The sequence below is a fragment of the Leptopilina heterotoma genome, unplaced genomic scaffold (assembly GCF_015476425.1).
Source record: "Leptopilina heterotoma isolate Lh14 unplaced genomic scaffold, ASM1547642v1 Lhet_384, whole genome shotgun sequence".
In the NCBI taxonomy this organism is placed as follows: Eukaryota; Metazoa; Arthropoda; class Insecta; order Hymenoptera; family Figitidae; genus Leptopilina; species Leptopilina heterotoma.
In genome coordinates, this window is record NW_025111057.1 from 858,254 (window position 1) to 876,591 (window position 18,338).

Below are 18,338 nucleotides of genomic sequence, written 5' to 3' on the forward strand. Positions count from 1 at the left end.
ATTCTTTGCTTTTTCGGGTGGTTCAATGATGCCGCACTTACTGTATTCACATGACATTCACAACAAAAATTGTTTATAATAAATTTGTGTAAGATTTAAAGTTCTTTATCACATCGGAATATTGAAGTTGACACCCTAAGCGAAATAAATCGCAAGTTTACTAATTTTTAAAACTTCCTATTTCAATAAAAAAAACGTCATTATAATTCCACCAAATTTTTTGTTTTGTACGTGAAAAACAGTTTTTTTAGTTTTTCTTTGTAAATAATAAACCTACGTGCCCGAAATTTTTGGACATAGTTTGTTTCAGTAAAACTAACTTATATATTAAATATGAAAAAATTTCACTCAGTCATTTCTCAGAAAATTGAAGTGGTTCACTGTTGACGCTGGTTCAATGTAGCCTACTCTCCCCTATTTCTACACTTTGACGTAATATTACGTCGCACGATCTGTACAATTACATGGCGAATGTAATTTTCTTATTCCTTTAAAATTTTCAAAAAATTTTCAAGTTTTTATAAATAACTCTAAAAAAGTGTATATAATGTACATTTATAGAAAGTATATGCTAATTTATAAGTAAATAATAATATTACAAAAAGTTTGGGCTATATTTCATAAATACAAAAAGTTACGACTGAAAATATTATTTCAAAAAATATTTGCAGGTTATGTAGATTACAGTCGGCGTGTAAAAATACCACGTCGGACATAGTAAATTTAAACCAGATTTTTTTACAGTAAATGTATGTATCGATCAATTTTTTTCAAAAATTTTTGTAAGAAACTAGCACTAAATTTACAATTTATAAGCCTTGTCCGATCGTGGGCAAACGATGGGATCTATTTATTTAAAATTTTTTAATTTTTATATACACAGTGAAAAAGGTAGTGTATATAGAAATTAAAAAATTTTAAATAAATAGATCCCATCGTTTGCCCACGATCGGACAAGGCTTAAAAATTGTTAATTTAGTGCTAGTTTCGTACAAAAAATTTTGAAAAAATTTGATCGATACATAGATTGTTAAAAATAAAATTTTATTTTAAAAGTTTTAAAATCTTGTCGTCAATTATTTAAAAATATTTTTATTGAAAACTACGCGTGAGAAAAAACTTTTCATTATAAAACCGTCCAATTTGATCAATTTTTGACCGAGTTATAAGCATTTAAAAAAAAATTTACGTAAAAAACGTTATTTTTTAAAAATCTGTATCTCCTGAACCGCTTTATGAAAAAATTTTTAAAAAATCAAGGTAGCTCATTTCAAAGAGTACTAAAAGAAAAAAAATGTTTAAAAAAAATTTGAGATGCAAAAGCAAAATAATTTCCGATTTGGCCTGGAATCCTTAAATTTTATAATACGTTATAAATTTTTATTCTCTTTTTTAATTACAAATAAAAATACAAAAGTGGTTTGACAAAAGAAGTCAAGTGCCTATTTTATGATTTACAGGAAGCAAAAAAAACCTATTTAAAAATTCTCCGCATTTTAGAATAAATCAAAGACAAAGTTTCGAGATATTATTACACGGAGAGACCGAGATTACTAATTTTTGTATAAAATCACACTAGAATTTACTATTTTCACATTGCAACCACCGGAAATAAGGGGACTTTTTGTATTTTTTACTATTTTCTACACTAAGTCACTAATCCGACAAATGTTCACCAAATTAGCAAAGTTTCTTACTATTTCATCCAATAGTTCCAAACAACTGTAGTAAACTCAGAAGCATTGTGTACGTAAAATTACTATAGTCGTTTGTAAATGCAGAAAGAAAGAGTGAAAGAAAAAATACGAATTTTTGTCGCCGGTTTCCCGTCAATTCTTGACTAATGGAGGTAAACTGGAAGGATTTTTACATACACAGACACACACACACACTTATATATTTGTTGGATAAATATTTGAAGACACACACATGTTTATTTCACTTATATGTATAGACGCGGTTAATTAATACACTAATACACAACTGCACGCACGACAACGAATTTCACTGAAAGTATACATCTTCGTTTCCTTATATATTGAATGATGAAAATTTACAGCACTTACGAGAAAGCAGTTTACTTTTAACAACTTATTATAAGACATAGTTCTTGGGACAGGAATAAATGCAAAGTTTATTAATTTATAATGGTCAATTTCTGAGATACCGAACGACCTACGTTTCACTTTATATTTAATTATTGTAGATAATATCCAAATTTATTTTACATACGCGAAACATAGTCACTGTCAATGATCGGATGGCATCGGCTCATTTACGGAGATTGACGAAGTTAGCAACCAATAGAAATGCAGGCGCCATATGACTGCACTCGCTAGCCACACTTGCTCACCAAAAATTACTACAGTGGATCGTAGGTTTTAGTGGAAAATGTTTTCATTTGTCAGATTTTGTCTAATTAAATTAGAGAAAACTATAATCAATTTTTGCTACATTTACAACTCTTACACAAAATATTAAAACTTGCTATTTCAATGTAGCAAATTTATCTATTTCTTTTGTAAATTTATCTAATTCTGTAGCACATTATGCTAAAAGTCCCCTTATTTCCGGTCATTGCAACCATTTTTAGTAATTTTTACGAATGTGGGTCTCTCCGTGTAGCATTACAAGTAGAAATATAGTTTGGTGAGGTAATCCCATATACTAGCGAGAAAAAGGAGTAAAAGTAAGCTGGAATCGTTTTGGGGTTACGTCAAATGCTAATAAATCCTTTTTTTTAAAAATGGAGATAAACATAAATTTAATACTTTAAGAATCTCAGAAATCGACCTGTTACTGTTAAATTTAAGAAAAAAATTTATTTGCAAAAAATCAAAAAAGTTATTTGTTTTCAAGAAAATTGTGAATTAAGTGCTTACTTTGAAAGCAAGTATTACCCACATTTTCAAATACTTCTCTGCATGAATGAACATCATTCTCATAGCAAATTAAATTTTAAATTACATGAACATTTTGCTTCCTCTTTACGATCAGCTATTGCGAATATTCTATTCCATATGTACACTGAGAGAAAAGAAGGCACACTGCTGTTCATTTGGAGGTTGTGTATCACAATTCAAATTTGGATCAACTGCGCACTCTAAAGTGGCGTGTAAAGACGCTAGCACAGCTCCTACTGCCTGCCTGCCGGTTGACATGGTAACACATAAGAGTAAGAGAGTCAGAAAATTCAAACTAAATGTTTCTTCTCTCTCACTCTTATGGCGCCTGCCTGCACAGGCAGGCAGGCAGTGAGGTGAGAGTGTACCTTAACGCGCCCCTTTAGAGTGCGCAGTTGATCCACATTTGAATTGCGATACACAACCCCCAAATGAACTGCAGGGTGCCTTCTTTTCTCTCAGTGTAATTTATAATGATTCTTTAAATTCGCTTAAAAATGATTTTTAATCGTTTATAGAAAAATATCAAATACAGATTTTTTTATTTTTGTTTAAGGAAACCTTTTTGACCGCAAAAAATGAGTGATTTTCATAATTATCAGACTGTACATGGTTTTATGAACTTTTAGCAACTTTGAAACTTAAAAAATATTATTATTTGTGCAAACTGTAGCTGTTTCCCCAAAAAACCTTTTTTTAAAGCGACTTGCGGTGTGCACGATAAAACGGGAACAACTCAACTGAAATCAAGATCAACGGAAAGTTTGTTAGTTTTCTATGTCACCTCGTTCGTGAACGAAGGGTTTTGAGAAAAAAAAATTCTTTCTAGAAATAGCAATGATTTTCGTTTTCCCCAAAAATTGAATTTTTAGGTTTTTTAAAAACTGTACGGAGAGAAATCTGTTGCGAATAATGCATAGAGTAGAGGTTATGAATATAGCATCAAGCACTTACTAGCGAAAAGTATAAGAGGTCCGCCTGAATATCAGTCGACTCCGCCTAATATTCAGGCGGACTCGAGCAATAAATAGACTCTCTGTTAGGATTTTAGCATCAAAGAATCTATGGAAAAAGTATATGAAAAGTTTCGAGCATTAATCCTAACAGATTTCTCTCCGTGAAATATATATATATTCTGATATATAAATATATATATCAGAATAACCATGGTTATTTGACCGAAAAAAATATAAATTTTGTTTAGATTTGTTTAGTTCCCGTTTCATCATGCACACCACAAGCGCAGCTTTAAAAAAAAGTTTTTTGGGGAAACAGCTACAGTTTGAACAAATATTAATATTTTTTAAGTTTCAAAGTTGCTAAAAGTTCATAAAACTATATACATTATTTTAATAAAGTTTTAATGAAAACTCTAAAAATAATTATGAAAGTCACTCATTTTTTGCGGTCAAATAGGTAACCCATTAATTGCTCAAATTTTCGGAATTTTGGATTTAAGAATGTAGACCTATATCTTCAGTAGCTTATATTTATTTATTTGTTTATACACTCGCCTTAAGCCTACAACCTTGGCTATACAAGTGTTTTTACATTTTCGTAAATTTCTCTTACAAATTTTTCCCTGACAAACTTAATACTAAATTTTGCGCCTACAGAACGACTTGAAAATTAGGAGTACTCGCATTTGCCTGGACGACCCGTCTAATGGGTTTTCTCGCCAGTGGAGAGGGAAACTGTAGAAAACCTCTCCTGAGTACAACCGATTTATCGACAGTCGAGTTCTAATGGTGTGTACCGGACAATAATCGACGGTGCACATCATTATACCTCGACGTCAAACCTCCCGCTAAGATTGTCTCAAGGCCTTTCTCCAATATGTTCCTAAAACTCTGCGTCTGCGTCGGTTGCTATAGCAACACATGCTAAAATCAACGCAACGCAGTCATTCGCAGACAATCGCATAGTTTTTGGATCCTATTGGAGAAAGGCCTTCACGTGCCGGAAAAATACTAAGCCAAATGGGCGCGAACCAAGAGTACTTACCCTTGGTCCTTTAACGACTGCCAAGCGAGGCATCTATCCAAATGAGCTAATCTGTCGGTCCTACTTGCATATTTTCAAAGCTTATTTCTTAAAGTTTATGTAGACAGTGTTTCAATACTGTGCTAAAAAAAATTAACAAATTTTTTCTCATTGGAAAGTTAAAGGTTCTAGAGATATGCCCTTATAATGCTTTTGAAAGTTATTAACTGTATATTCAAGTAAAACATTACAAATTTTTATTAATAAATATTCCAAAATGGCGGCACTGGAGCCATTTTTGTAATGCATATTTTTTCCCAGGAGCTCCGCGATACGCAGCATAACTACACGAAAAATCTTTGTTCAAGAAAGATTACAAAATTTCTTCAGGAAATGAGGATATGGAAAAAAATTTAGAAAAATAGTTAAAGTGTCCGTTGAATTATTACTAATGGTTTTTTCTGATAAAATAAAGAAAAATTTTGAAGGTCTTGATAAATTGTTCAGTAATTTTAATATTAAGATCTGAAAGAAGAGTTCCATTTCTATTTCTGATTTCGCACAAAATCAGGCGTCACAAAATAAGAATTCAAGAGCAGTTTCGTAAAAATACGGACTCGCGTGAAAAAAATTAAATGTCTGTGAGTTACGCTGAAGGAACAGACCTGCGCAGACACATGGGTTTAGGAGGGGTCGCACACACACTGACACACACAAAGTATATTATTCTGTCACAGATTACACACACTATAATAAACGCACCTAAAACTAACACTATCTTACAACTATACGAATACATATAACACTCGCTTTCGCACGCACGCATATAACATACCACGAGTTGCTTTGAATCTCTCTTATATACTAAACCTGCGTTTTCTTAGCCACTTGTGAGAAGAAATAAGGTTTTATTAAAATTAACTTTTTTTAATTAATTTAAATTAAAATAAATGTAATATGGAATAATTAATTAAAGGTTAATTTTTTCGACTGAAAAGATTCTATATTTTAACGAAATTAAGAAGCTAGTAATTATTTTACTTATACATTTTAATAGTTTTATATAAATTTTAATGTTTTATTCATTTAAATTTATTTATTACAATATTTAAAGAATATATATGCAAAACCACTCCTTAAATCAATGCTAACCAATATAATAATTTACTATTATAAATTACGAATTCAAGTGGAACAATTTGTGACAAACAATTTTATTTTCTTAAATAGTATATACACTTAATAATTTAAAAAAAGAACCATTAACTTTAATACATAAATTTTTTAGGTGTAATAACTTGACAGTATAAACTAATTAACACTTTTTACCTCATTTCGGAACGGCTCCATGATCTCTAGTGAAACAATAAAAAAATAATATTCTGAACATAATATTTATGTTTAAATTTAATTTTTCAAAAAAAAATTATTATGACTTTTACGAATTATAATATGAATTAAATCAATTCATTATTAGCACTTTCAAATAATCCGTTAACGAAGCATTATCGTTTGCCGGTTATGTCAGTTTAGGCTAGGGTCTTAATCACCACTCACAGAGATGTACTTGCGTAGTGCTTACTGCGCATCAAACGATTCTATTCCAGTTTTGTAATTTTCAGAAACGCAGAAATAGAAATCTTACATGACATACAATTTGAATACTTTCAAAAGAATTATAAAGAACTATTAAATCTTTTGAAAGAAATATAGAATTATTTTAAACATTCTCCGAAATTATTTCTGAAATTTCATTTATACCTTTTCCTAAAATATTAAAAAGGATTTATTTCCAGTTTAGTAAAAATAGAGAAAAGTTTCATTTATTATACAAAACATTTATAAACAGTCATAGAATTTTTTCCATATCTTCATTTCCTGAAGTTGTAATCTTTCTTGAACAAAGATTTTCCGTGTAATGCTTTTAGTCTAGGACAAAAAAAATCTTTTCTAAATCTACATGAAAATAGCTAGACAAATACGTAGGGGATGCTAAAAATATTGCGCCTGAAATGGGTTTTTATAAAAGGTTCTTGCACTCGAAATTTTCTTATGAATTTTGAATCTGTGAAGTTTAAAGAGTATTTTAAGACCAAAAAGAAAATAATCGCCGGAGCCCTTTTTGAGAAAATTAACTTTAAATATATTTTTTAATTTTATATTTTTAAATTGTTTAAAAAATCGACTTTGATTCCATAGAAACAGTGTGTTTATACATATTGCTAAGGTCAGTCTGTAGAGAAAAAGTCTTGAAAATTTAATGTTAGTTTTTGATTAATTAATTTTGTGTTCTTACGGTCTTTCAAGTAATTTTAAGATGCCGAAAATTGGTTAGTAGGTAACTTGATATGGTCAAAGAAGTTTCCGTCAAAATTTGTGATATGTATTTTTAACATATGTATGTCACGCTCCGAAGAAAGGTACCTAAGAAGCAAAAAATTTGAGGTTATGTTTTCCAATTTTTTGAGTAAAAATACGGAAAGAAAATCAATTATTAATTAATAATTATTGATCTTCAAATCTTCATTAAATAAAAAATATTAAATGAAAATTTGTTTCAAATTCAAATAATTAAAAATAAACTGTTTATCAATATAAATCTAACTCGAACCTAACCTATAATTCGTTTGCCTCTTGGGTACCTTTCTTGGGAGCGAGTCACATATTTTTTTGGTTTTTTAAACATAAATAGCAAACCTTGGTCCGATTTTCTCCATGTGAGAAAGTAATTTTCGACATCTTAAAATTACTTGAAAGACCGTAAGAACACAACATTAATTAATCAAAAACTAACATTAAATTTTCAAGACTTTCTCTCTACAGACTGACCTTAGCAATATGCGCTGTTTCCATGGAATCAAATTTGAATTCTTAAACAATTTAACAATATAAAATTAAAAAATATATTTAAAGTTAATTTTCTCAAAAAGGACTCCGGGGATTATTTTCTTTTTGGTCTTAAAATGCTCTTGAAACTTCACAGATTCAAAATCTACAAGAACATTTCAAGTGCAGGAACATTTTATAAAAACCTATTTCAGGCGCACCGTAAATATTTATTGCTGTGTAATTGGTAAGCATTTGAAGAAAATACTCATTTTTCGCCAAAAAAAAGACACTTAATTGTGTATAACAATTGTTTATAAATTAACTTATCAAAACACCTCTATGTATTTCTCTTCGAAATTCAATTTTAAAGATGTAAAAAACTCGATTGAAAATATTGGAAACTGAGTTATGCTGCGTGCCGATTTTAAAAAATGCCTTTTGAGTAAAACGTGAGCTATAAATAGTATATTAAGCAACAAGGGGATGAAGGCAGCCATTTCTTTACGGTGATTTTTGTGACACGAGTGGAGGTCGAGGGCGCCGTAGGCATCCCGAGACCTCCACTCGTGTCACAAAAATCATCGTAAAGAAATTAGTTGCCTTTATTCTCATGATACTTACGATATTTGTTATTCCTAATGCACAAAAGTGTCGATTTCAGATAGCAGACGACAGAGAGTAAAAATCATTCACTTGTTCGACTTGTATGAAAATGGCGGCCGTTTTCACCCATGGGCAAGAAAAACGCTATTTTCATACGGTCGAAGAAATGAATGACTTTGCTCCTTGTCGTCTGCTATCAGAAAGCGCCATTTTTGTGCATGTGGGATAAAAAAGCGTTTTTTCAACAATTTTTTTTAATGTAAGAAAAGAATATACAATAATAATGTTGATTTAAGTAGGTATTAGCTGTGTATCTAAATCCGAGTAAAAAATTACATCATTAATAAATATACAGTGGAACCTCGATTATCCGAACACGCGACTCTATAAAAAACATGCCATTACTTTTTCAATCATATCTTGGAAATAAAAGGAGATACAAAAAAAAACTTAAATACGGTAAGAAAGATAATTAAATTTTGCGTAAAATAAGCCGTCTTTGAAGTCATTTCGTTAACTATTTTTTGAGCTGTATAGTGAGAAAGAAATAAAAAAAATTATCAAATTTTCTCATTTTGGTCTCTTGACTTCAACTTTTTCAAAAATCTAGAAAAATTTAGATAGCATTTTTCTAAAAACACAGAAATCTTCGTTAGAATTTCAGCTTTAAAATAAGCTTTCGAAAATTAAAAAAGATTAATCCGTCTTCTATATATCATTAAAAATGATTTATAGAGTTTCTGTATATTACTCGTGAAACATCATTATTTATTATTCCCCAGCATAAATCCGTCCCTGTTTTCTCTCCCATTCGCAGCCACGCGAAGCTAGAATCGAGTCGTCACAGTTAAATTCCAATGCACCAATAGTCGAAACTCGGCTTCAAATTTTTAATGATATTGAAGACGGATTAACCTTTTTTAATTTTCGAAGGCTTATTTTAAAGCTGAAATTTTAGCGAAGCTTTCTGTGTTTTTAAAAAACTTTTATCTAAATTTTTCTAGATTTTTGAAAAAGTTGAAGTTATGAGACAAAAATGAAATGGCTTATTTTATGCAAAATTTAACCAGCTTTCTAACTGTATTTAAGTATTTTTTGTATCTCCTTTTATTTCCGAGATATGATTGAAAAAGTGATGGCATGTTTTCTCATAGAGTCGCGTGTAATCGTCCTGATACTCGTGGACGGTAGTGTAATTAAAGTTAAAAAATTGGACAGTTGAACTAAATTTTTTTTATTTAATACATTTTTAAAAATATACATAAGTATTCATATGTAAATATATATTAATTCATAATAATATATTAATAAAACAGAGAATTCAGGATTCTTTAAGATTTTTTTGGCATAAATTTCGTTATTTTGTATTGAAAGATTCGGGAGGCCAAAAAAAAGTTCGGATAACAGAAGTTCAGATAAAATGATTTGCTTTAAATTTATTAATTGGTCAATTTTAAATTTTGAAAAACTTTACCGGATTAGTACTTAGTAACCCTAGCACTCAATTTTAAGCGAATCTATAAAATAGTGGTAAGATTTTGGTCACAGGCGTCACTTGACACTCCTGACCAGAATTTGGATGACAAGTGACACCGCAAGGGCTAAACAATTAGAATATATCGATACCTCCTTTTAAAAAACTCCTCTCTCACGTTGGTCGTCTAGAATAACCACTGTTCAGTTGTTCCTCTAAAGTAACCGAAATACACTTTTTCGTAATTTAGCCACATTAATATAATAAACATTTATATACTCTATCAATAATGACTGATTATAAATTGTGCTTAGATTTTCTTACAAATGATAACCTTTAAATAAAAAATGTATAAAACAAATGATTACCAGGTTATGAGAAAAAATACTGTTCGGGTACTTTAGAAAAACAATTGAATAGTGGTTTCTTTTAGACGACCAACGTGAGAGAGGATTTTTTGAAGAGAAGTATCAATAAAACATGAAACCAATGTACACTATTTTTTAACTATAAAACTTGTATGGAATTTCTTGAGGTATTACAGTAAGTTTGAACCGTTATTTATTTTTTTAGGTACACTGTGCCAAATTATCCTTTATCCGTTCCAACGACAATTGTCGGCAGTGATTTGAATGCTTTAGTAAATGAACTTTTGAAAGGTAATGACATAAATTAAACAAATAATATTGTGAATTTCAAATGAGTTTAATGTTTAAAATTTTTTAATTTCTTTAATTATAGGGTCAAACAATTATATTTCAAATAAAGTCGTTGCGGTCTAATTTTTAAAAAAATTTATACTTCTAGAAATCAATCTGTACGATTTCTGGAGAACGAAATGAAAAGAATTATATTAAAATACTTATTCCTTTTCTTAAAATATGAGTGTAAATTGGAGAAGGTGCGGAAAAATGGCACATTTTTAGCAAATATTTAGCATTATGTTTAAAATTAGTTGATTAATTATTGTGAAAATATAAAAATAATAGATCAAATATGTTTTTAAAATTGGTTCGCCAAATAACATACTTTTGACGTTTTTATCAATTTACGAGAAAGTGGAACTATTGAATTAAATATTAACTTCTAAATCACATCAAAATCTACACACACAGAAATTTTCGTTTTGGTCCCAGGTCTAATTTAACCTATTAACGCCCACCAGGACGCAAAATGTACCATGATTTCACGACTCTTATTTTGTATGAAATAATTAGTTAAAAATTTTAGGAAATACCATTTCCGACGTAAAATTTATCGCTTTTTCGGAATATGAAGCTAAAATTTGTTTATAATTATCTCAAAAAAATTTATAACAATTTTATTGCAAAAAAACACACTTTTTTATGAAAAAAAAATTTTTCAATTATTATTTTGACATGGAAAACTAAAGAATATGGTCTCCAAAGCACAAAATATCGCGTCCTCGAACTCTAAGCTATAAAAATCCATAATTACTTTTTTTAAAATTCAAGATGGCGGATATGAAAATGGCCATTTTTCCAAAATGCAAAAGGCCGAAAAAAGTTTTTGGGTAATGTTTTTTAAAAGTTATTAGATTTGCTTGAAAATGGTTACTCGAAGGTTTTTAAGGTCGCTGATCACGAATCTGATGTTACTTTTTCAAAATTCGAAATGGTGGATCCAATATGGCGGACATATTTTTTAAAAAGTGATTGGATTTGCTTTATAATAGTTACTCGGGGGTTTTTGGGGTCGCTGATTACGAATCTGATGTTACTTTTTTAAAATTCAAAATGGCGGATCAAATATGGCGGACATATTTTTTAAAAAGTGATTGGATTTGCTTGAAAATAGTTACTCGGGGGTTTTTCGGGTCGCTGATTACGAATCTGATATCACTTCTTTAAAATTCAAAATGGCGTATCCAATATGGCGGACATATTTTTTAAAAAGTGATTGGATTTGCTTGAAAATAGTTACTCAGGGATTTTTGGAGTCGCTGATTACGAATCTAACATCAGAACAATATTATGTTTATCGTTGCTCTTACCACAAGAAGGTCGACATGCAAAAAAACCATTTTTTTTCATTTTATTAAAAATTTTTTTTTTCGATTTTACCTGGAGAAATAATGCCACTATCATGCAAAGTGCAACAAAAGAACACAAAAATTGTGCATTCAATGAAGCATATATATGTGCGTCACTTGTTTTCAATAAAACCACATGTAGTGTTAGTCTCTTTTTTATCATTGTATAAAAAATGTCATAATTATATAAGTGTCATAATTATCGTTGATTCAGATTTAGAAAGCAGAATTAAAATTTTATATTATTTATTTAAACAATATTAAAATATCCAAAAAAAAATTTTGAATAAAAAAAACAACAAAAATTTTTTAAATAAAATAAAAAAAGTAGCTTTCTTGCACGTCGACCTCCTTGTGGTAAGAGCTGGGCAACGTCAATAAAATTTTGTTGACGGCTAACGGATGTGGAGGATAAACATAAGTAGTTAGACAATGTGAGTTCTACGCGATAGTTCTCAAGGCTGCCGCTAGAGGCGCCACTAGCGCTGCAGTCGGTGAATGGCGCGCGTTTTTGAAATTAGTTCGCGAGGCTGCCACTAGCGCTGCAGTCGGGTATGGCGCGTATATTTGAAATTGTTAAATTTCTACCTAACCCTAATTTCTAACCTAACCCTTTTTACTAGTGCAATTTGCTATGTGTGAATCCGTGAGTTTGGTATAAATATCTGGAATTCAATGCCAACCCACAGTCGGTATTGCAGATTCCATCATTAACAGTTGATTGAAATGCAGATTCCTACCCTACATTTTAATTCAACCGTCAGAGTAGAGAACTGTTTTTTCGACATGTTTCGACCCTCATCTGTGTTATATTTTACACATGTGTTAGTGCAATTTGTGATGTGTGAATCTGTATATTGGGTATATGTACACACGACAAAGAAATTTACCTGGAACAACCATAAATTTCACTATATTAACGAAAGTTTTAGTTATTTCAGTTAAGACTTTCACCTTATTGCAGTTCCAGTTAAAATTTTATTTCCGTGTACAACACCTGAAATAGATTTCAGATATTCACACCTGTCTCTTTTTAATTCATTATTAATTCATTAATGATTTGTCTTATCTATCCAAATATTTTATTTTAACGAGTCTTGAAAATTTTTTTCTTCAAGACAAGTACATATCAGGATATTTTACTTTAAGAGCTTTCTTATTATATAATCATTATAAAATATACATTACAATTAAATGTAAGTAGTTTTTTATCAGTTGATATTAATTCATTGTTGAATCATAGTTGATGCATTAATGACTCATTGTTGATTCGTTAATGATTCATCGGTGATTAATTAATGATTTATTATTGATTTATTAATGGTTTACGGTTAATTCTTTAAAGATTCATTATTGATTAATTTCTTATTAATTTTTCGAATAATAATAATTTATTAGTTAATGATTTGTCTTGTCTATATAAATACACAGAGAAAAATTAATAGTCAAAATTACACTGAGAGAAGTTTAGCACAGCATCTGAACTCAGATACAGCAGCCGCGCGAAATGAGGGTTAGATATTGTTCCCTGATTTTATTCAGATGCTGAGATAAAATAGAACAGCATCTGTGCTAAAACTTTAGTATATGTGTTAAAAGTTTGGTTTCTGTAATTCTGTACACCAGAACGAGAAGTCTTTAAAACCGTGGGACCAATGTTGCGCGGAAGGTTAGGTACAGAATCTGAAACATGCGCAATGCAGAATCTGAGCTAAACTTCCCTCAGATACACCAGATCATGGACGAATATACGTTGAAAGACTTTTCATTTCAAAAAGGGTAAAATGATGTTTTTATGTTACTTAATCGTATGAACGTATCTACTATTAATACAGTTATCAAACTAATAAGTGGGTCTTTACACGGAGAGAAATCTGCTGCTAATATTACTCGAAAGAGCACATTACTTAAATTGCTTAATGTTTCTTTTATATTTTTAGCATGGATTCATATACTTATTGTAAAAATACTTTCAATGCAATAAGCATAAGAGACAGTAGCTAATTTTGCACGAAATCTTTATTATAAATACAAAGAGAACGTGCTATAAAAGTATTAGATTCTTCTTATAAGAATCGCTCGAACTCCGGCTGATTTCACAGGTCAACAAAAAAAGACTTACTTTTTTTTATGAGATAGCGGAATGGTTTCCTATGTATTTTTGGACGCTGAACACGATCCCGACTTCCAAAATTGCCCATCACGTCAGGATTTTGAGAAAAGTGGGGGTAAAGACCCCAAAAACGCTTTTTTGAGGAATTTCAACATTTATTTTCTCTTTAACCTGACGTGCTAGAGACTTCCACAAGGTCTTAAATTAAAGCTTGTAATGTGCACTAAAAGACCAATATCCATAAAATAAAAAAAATTAAAATTTTTTTCAAAAAATGGGATTGAAGACACCAAAAATTTGTGTTTTTGGATTGCTTTAATAGACTTTTTGCAATTGCTTGGATTCGCATGAAAATGGTTACTTGGGGTTTTTGGGGTTGCTGATTACGAATCCGATATTAGTTTGCAAAAATTAAAAATGGCGGATTCGTAATCAGCGACCCCAAAAACCCTGAAATAACAATTTTCAAGCGAATCCAAGCAATTCTTAATTCTTACATCTGCCATCTTGGTTTCGCTGTTTTAAATTTTTGCAAACAAATATTGGATTCGTAATCAGCGACCCCAAAAACCCCAAGTACCCATTTTCAAGCGAATCCAAGCGATTGCAAGAAGTCTATTAAAGCAATCTAAAAACACAAATTTTTGGTGTCTTCAACCCCATTTTTTGAAAAAAATTTTATTTTTTTTTTATTTTATGGATATTGGTCTTGTAGTGCACATTACAAGCTTTAATTTAAGACCTTGTGGAAGTCTCTAGCACGTCAGGTTAAAGAGAAAAGAAATGTTGAAAATCCTCAAAAAAGCGTTTTTGGGGTCTTTACCCCCACTTTTCTCAAAATCCTGACGTGATGGGCAAATTTGGAAGTCAGGATCGTGTTCAGCGTCCAAAAATACATAGGAAACCATTCCGCTATCTCATAAAAAAAAGTAAGTCTTTTTTTGTTGACCTGTGTTTTCAGGCGGACTTTATACAACACAATCTTACCTGTGTATACGCACATATAACTCACACACACATATATTTCTCTCTCTCTCTCTATATTTGATATTTCTCTGTCCTGTAAAACATTATATATTATATGTAGTATTTAATACTTGTTGCTGTTATAAAAAGATAATATTTATTTAATAGTAAGTATATTATTTAAAAATTATTGCATTTTTATTCGTGTTTGAATATATAAGCAACATGTGAAAATTGTTAGGTTATGTTATTGCAAACGTCACCGCTTTGTACGCGTTCCGTTCCTCGAAACCATCCAGAGAAATATATGTGTGTGTGAGTTATATGTGCGTACACGCAAGTAAGATTGTGTTGTATAAAGTCCGCCTGAAAATCAGTCGGAGTTCGAGCGATTCTTATAAGAAGAATCTAATACTTTTATAGTACGTTCTCTTTATATTTATAATAAAGATTTCGTGCAAAATTAGCAGCTGCTTTTTGTTTTTATTGCATCGAACTCTCCATTACATTAAATAGATGATTTCGTGTATAAATTATTATAACCTCAAGCTAAAATTCTATTCAGCAGTGACTAATAAAATTTGTAAAGATTCTGCAAGCAATAATAGCAACAGATTTCTCTCCGTGTACTAAACGAAAAATAATATATTTTTCTCATCTAAAATTGCGCGAAATTGTAGTAGAGGTGGGGGGGGGGGGTGAATCTAAAAAAAAACTACATGACATCATTTGGGAACGCTTCCTAACCAATTGACAAATATTTCAGTTCATTATTGGTTCATTAATGACTCATTGTTAATTCATTGTTGATTCCTTAATGATTCATACTTGATTTATTTATGATCCATTGATGATTCATAAATGTCTCATTGTTAATAAATTAATAATTGATAGTTGATTTATTTATAATTCATTATTGATTCATTGTTAATTCATAGTTGATTCACTAATGACACATTGTTGATTCATTAATGATTCATAGCTGATTTTTTATGATTCATTAATGACTCATTGTTAATTAATTGTTGATTTATTAATGACTTATAGTTGATTTATTTATAATTAATTGTTGATTCATTAATTATTCATAGTTGATTTATTAATGGTTCATAGTTGATTTTTTATGATTCATTCTTGATTCATTAATGATTCATTGTTGAATCATTAATGATTCATTATTGATTCATTAATGATTCATTATTGATTCATTATTGATTCATTAATGATTTATTAATGATTCATTATTGATTCATTAATGATTCATTATTGATTCATTGTTGATTAATTATTGACTCATTAATGACTCATTATTGATTCATTGTTGATTCATTAATGATTCATTATTGACTCATTAATGATTCATTATTGATTCATTAATGATTTATTAATGATTCATTATTGATTCATTAATGATTCATTATTGATTCATTGTTGATTAATTATTGACTCATTAATGACTCATTATTGATTCATTGTTGATTCATTAATGATTCATTATTGATCCATTCATTCATTGTTGTTTTATTATTGATTTATAAATGATTCATTTTTGATTTATTAAGGGGTTACATCACTTTGACCCGACCAAAAAATACGCTTTTTCAACAATTTTTATTTAACAATAGAAATTTTTTTAAAAATTCCAGTGTTAGTTTGATGCAATCTTATAAGGTGTAAGCTTACGTTGACCTTATACTATACGCTGTGATTATTGTCATAAGATTACCGTAACCTTGCATGTAATCTTACGTTGACATTAAGGTGTCAATTTTTTTAAATATAATGATAAGAGTACAATATTAATTCCCCTATAAATGTTTCCATCATCCAATTTTTTTAAGAGTTTTCTTTTTATAATATATTTTTCAGATTTTTGAAAAATGTATTTTTATATATTTTATATATAATATTGCGATGTACTTTTCAAACATATTACAACTTGTTTAAGTGAATATTATTTAAATATTATGTAAAATTCATTTGTTTTCTATTTATATTAACCTTCTTGTTTCAAAAAATTGATGGTGTATGGCTGATTCATTAAGGATCCATTATTAATTCATTATTGACTTATTAATGATTCATTATTGATTCATTAAAGATTCATTATTGATTCATTAATGATACATAGTTGATTCAATAATGATTCCTAGATGATTCAATAATGATTTATAATTGATTAATTATAGTAATTCATTGTTGATTCATTAATGATTTATATCTGATTCATTAATGATCCATTATTGATTTATTAATGATTCTTGTTGATTTAAATTTGATCCATTAATTATGCATTAATGATTCATTATTGATTCATTAATGATACATTAATGATTCATTGTTGATTCATTCATGATTTATGACTGATTCTTCGTTTAATTCTTTAATGGTCTATGGCTGATTCGTTAATGATCTATTAATGATTCATAGTTGACTCATTAATTATTTATAGCTGATGAATTAATGATGAATAATTGATTTATTACTGATTCTTCTTGTTTCACAGTTGATTTATTAATTATTCATAGTTGATTCATAAAGGATTCATTGTTGATTTATTAATGGCTCATTATTGCGATTCACTAATGATTTGTATTATTCAATATATGGCATATTTTTTTTAGAAGTTCCTCTTTACAAAAATTCTTATAAAATATACATCACACATAGCACGTTATCTTGCTGTAAGCTTATTCTTTAAGCTTATGAGTGAAGTTCGACAGTAAACTTAAGGTAAACCCAGAAAAACCGTAATATGTCCGCATCATAGTAAACTTACATTATAGACAGTGTAGTTGCACAGTGGTTCAAAATTACAATTTAGTGTTCATAATCACCTACATCCTACAATTTTGACTTTTTTTTTAAATAAATAAAAAAAGAAAAAGTTGCCTATTGTGGCTGCAATAATTTAAATAGTAGTTTAAATAAAAGTTAGGATAGAAAAGTAAATGTTTATAATAATTATCTCTCTATATTATATAAAGATTTCGTCGCCGGATTCAATGTTTTGAAGTCAAAGGTCAAAAGTCAAAGATCATAGGTCATAGGTCAAGAGACGAACATAACCTCAAAATTAGGGCATAGATCACACACTAGCGCTGCGCATGGGAAAAATGGAAAACACAATTCATTCACAATTGATAGAATTATAACACTGAAAACAACACTATAATTATTTTACTTTGATAATATTAAAAAAGTATGAGGAACACATGAAAACATATATGACACACATGAATTAGTGAAACATAAGCAAATAATATAGGTTATGTTTTGTGCTTCTCATTGTCAACAATTTAACCACATGCAGCGCTGGTGTTCCTTTCGGTATTTTTCACCCATTATTCGGGTACCGAATTTTGTTCCACTTTCAATACAAAATTTGCATTGTTGTTCGGTCTCCTTATACTA

The 18,338-nt window shown here is 29.5% G+C and overlaps 1 protein-coding gene across 1 annotated transcript in view; it reads left to right on the plus strand.

Annotated features, from left to right (window-relative positions):
* The window catches only part of LOC122505987 (ribosome biogenesis protein WDR12 homolog), a 41,767-nt gene that overhangs the window by 1,421 nt on the left and 22,008 nt on the right, over nt 1–18,338 (plus strand). The window contains exon 2 of the mRNA XM_043617918.1: nt 10,366–10,451. Within this exon, the coding sequence (XP_043473853.1) occupies nt 10,366–10,451 (86 nt within the window). The remainder of the gene's footprint in view (nt 1–10,365; nt 10,452–18,338) is intronic.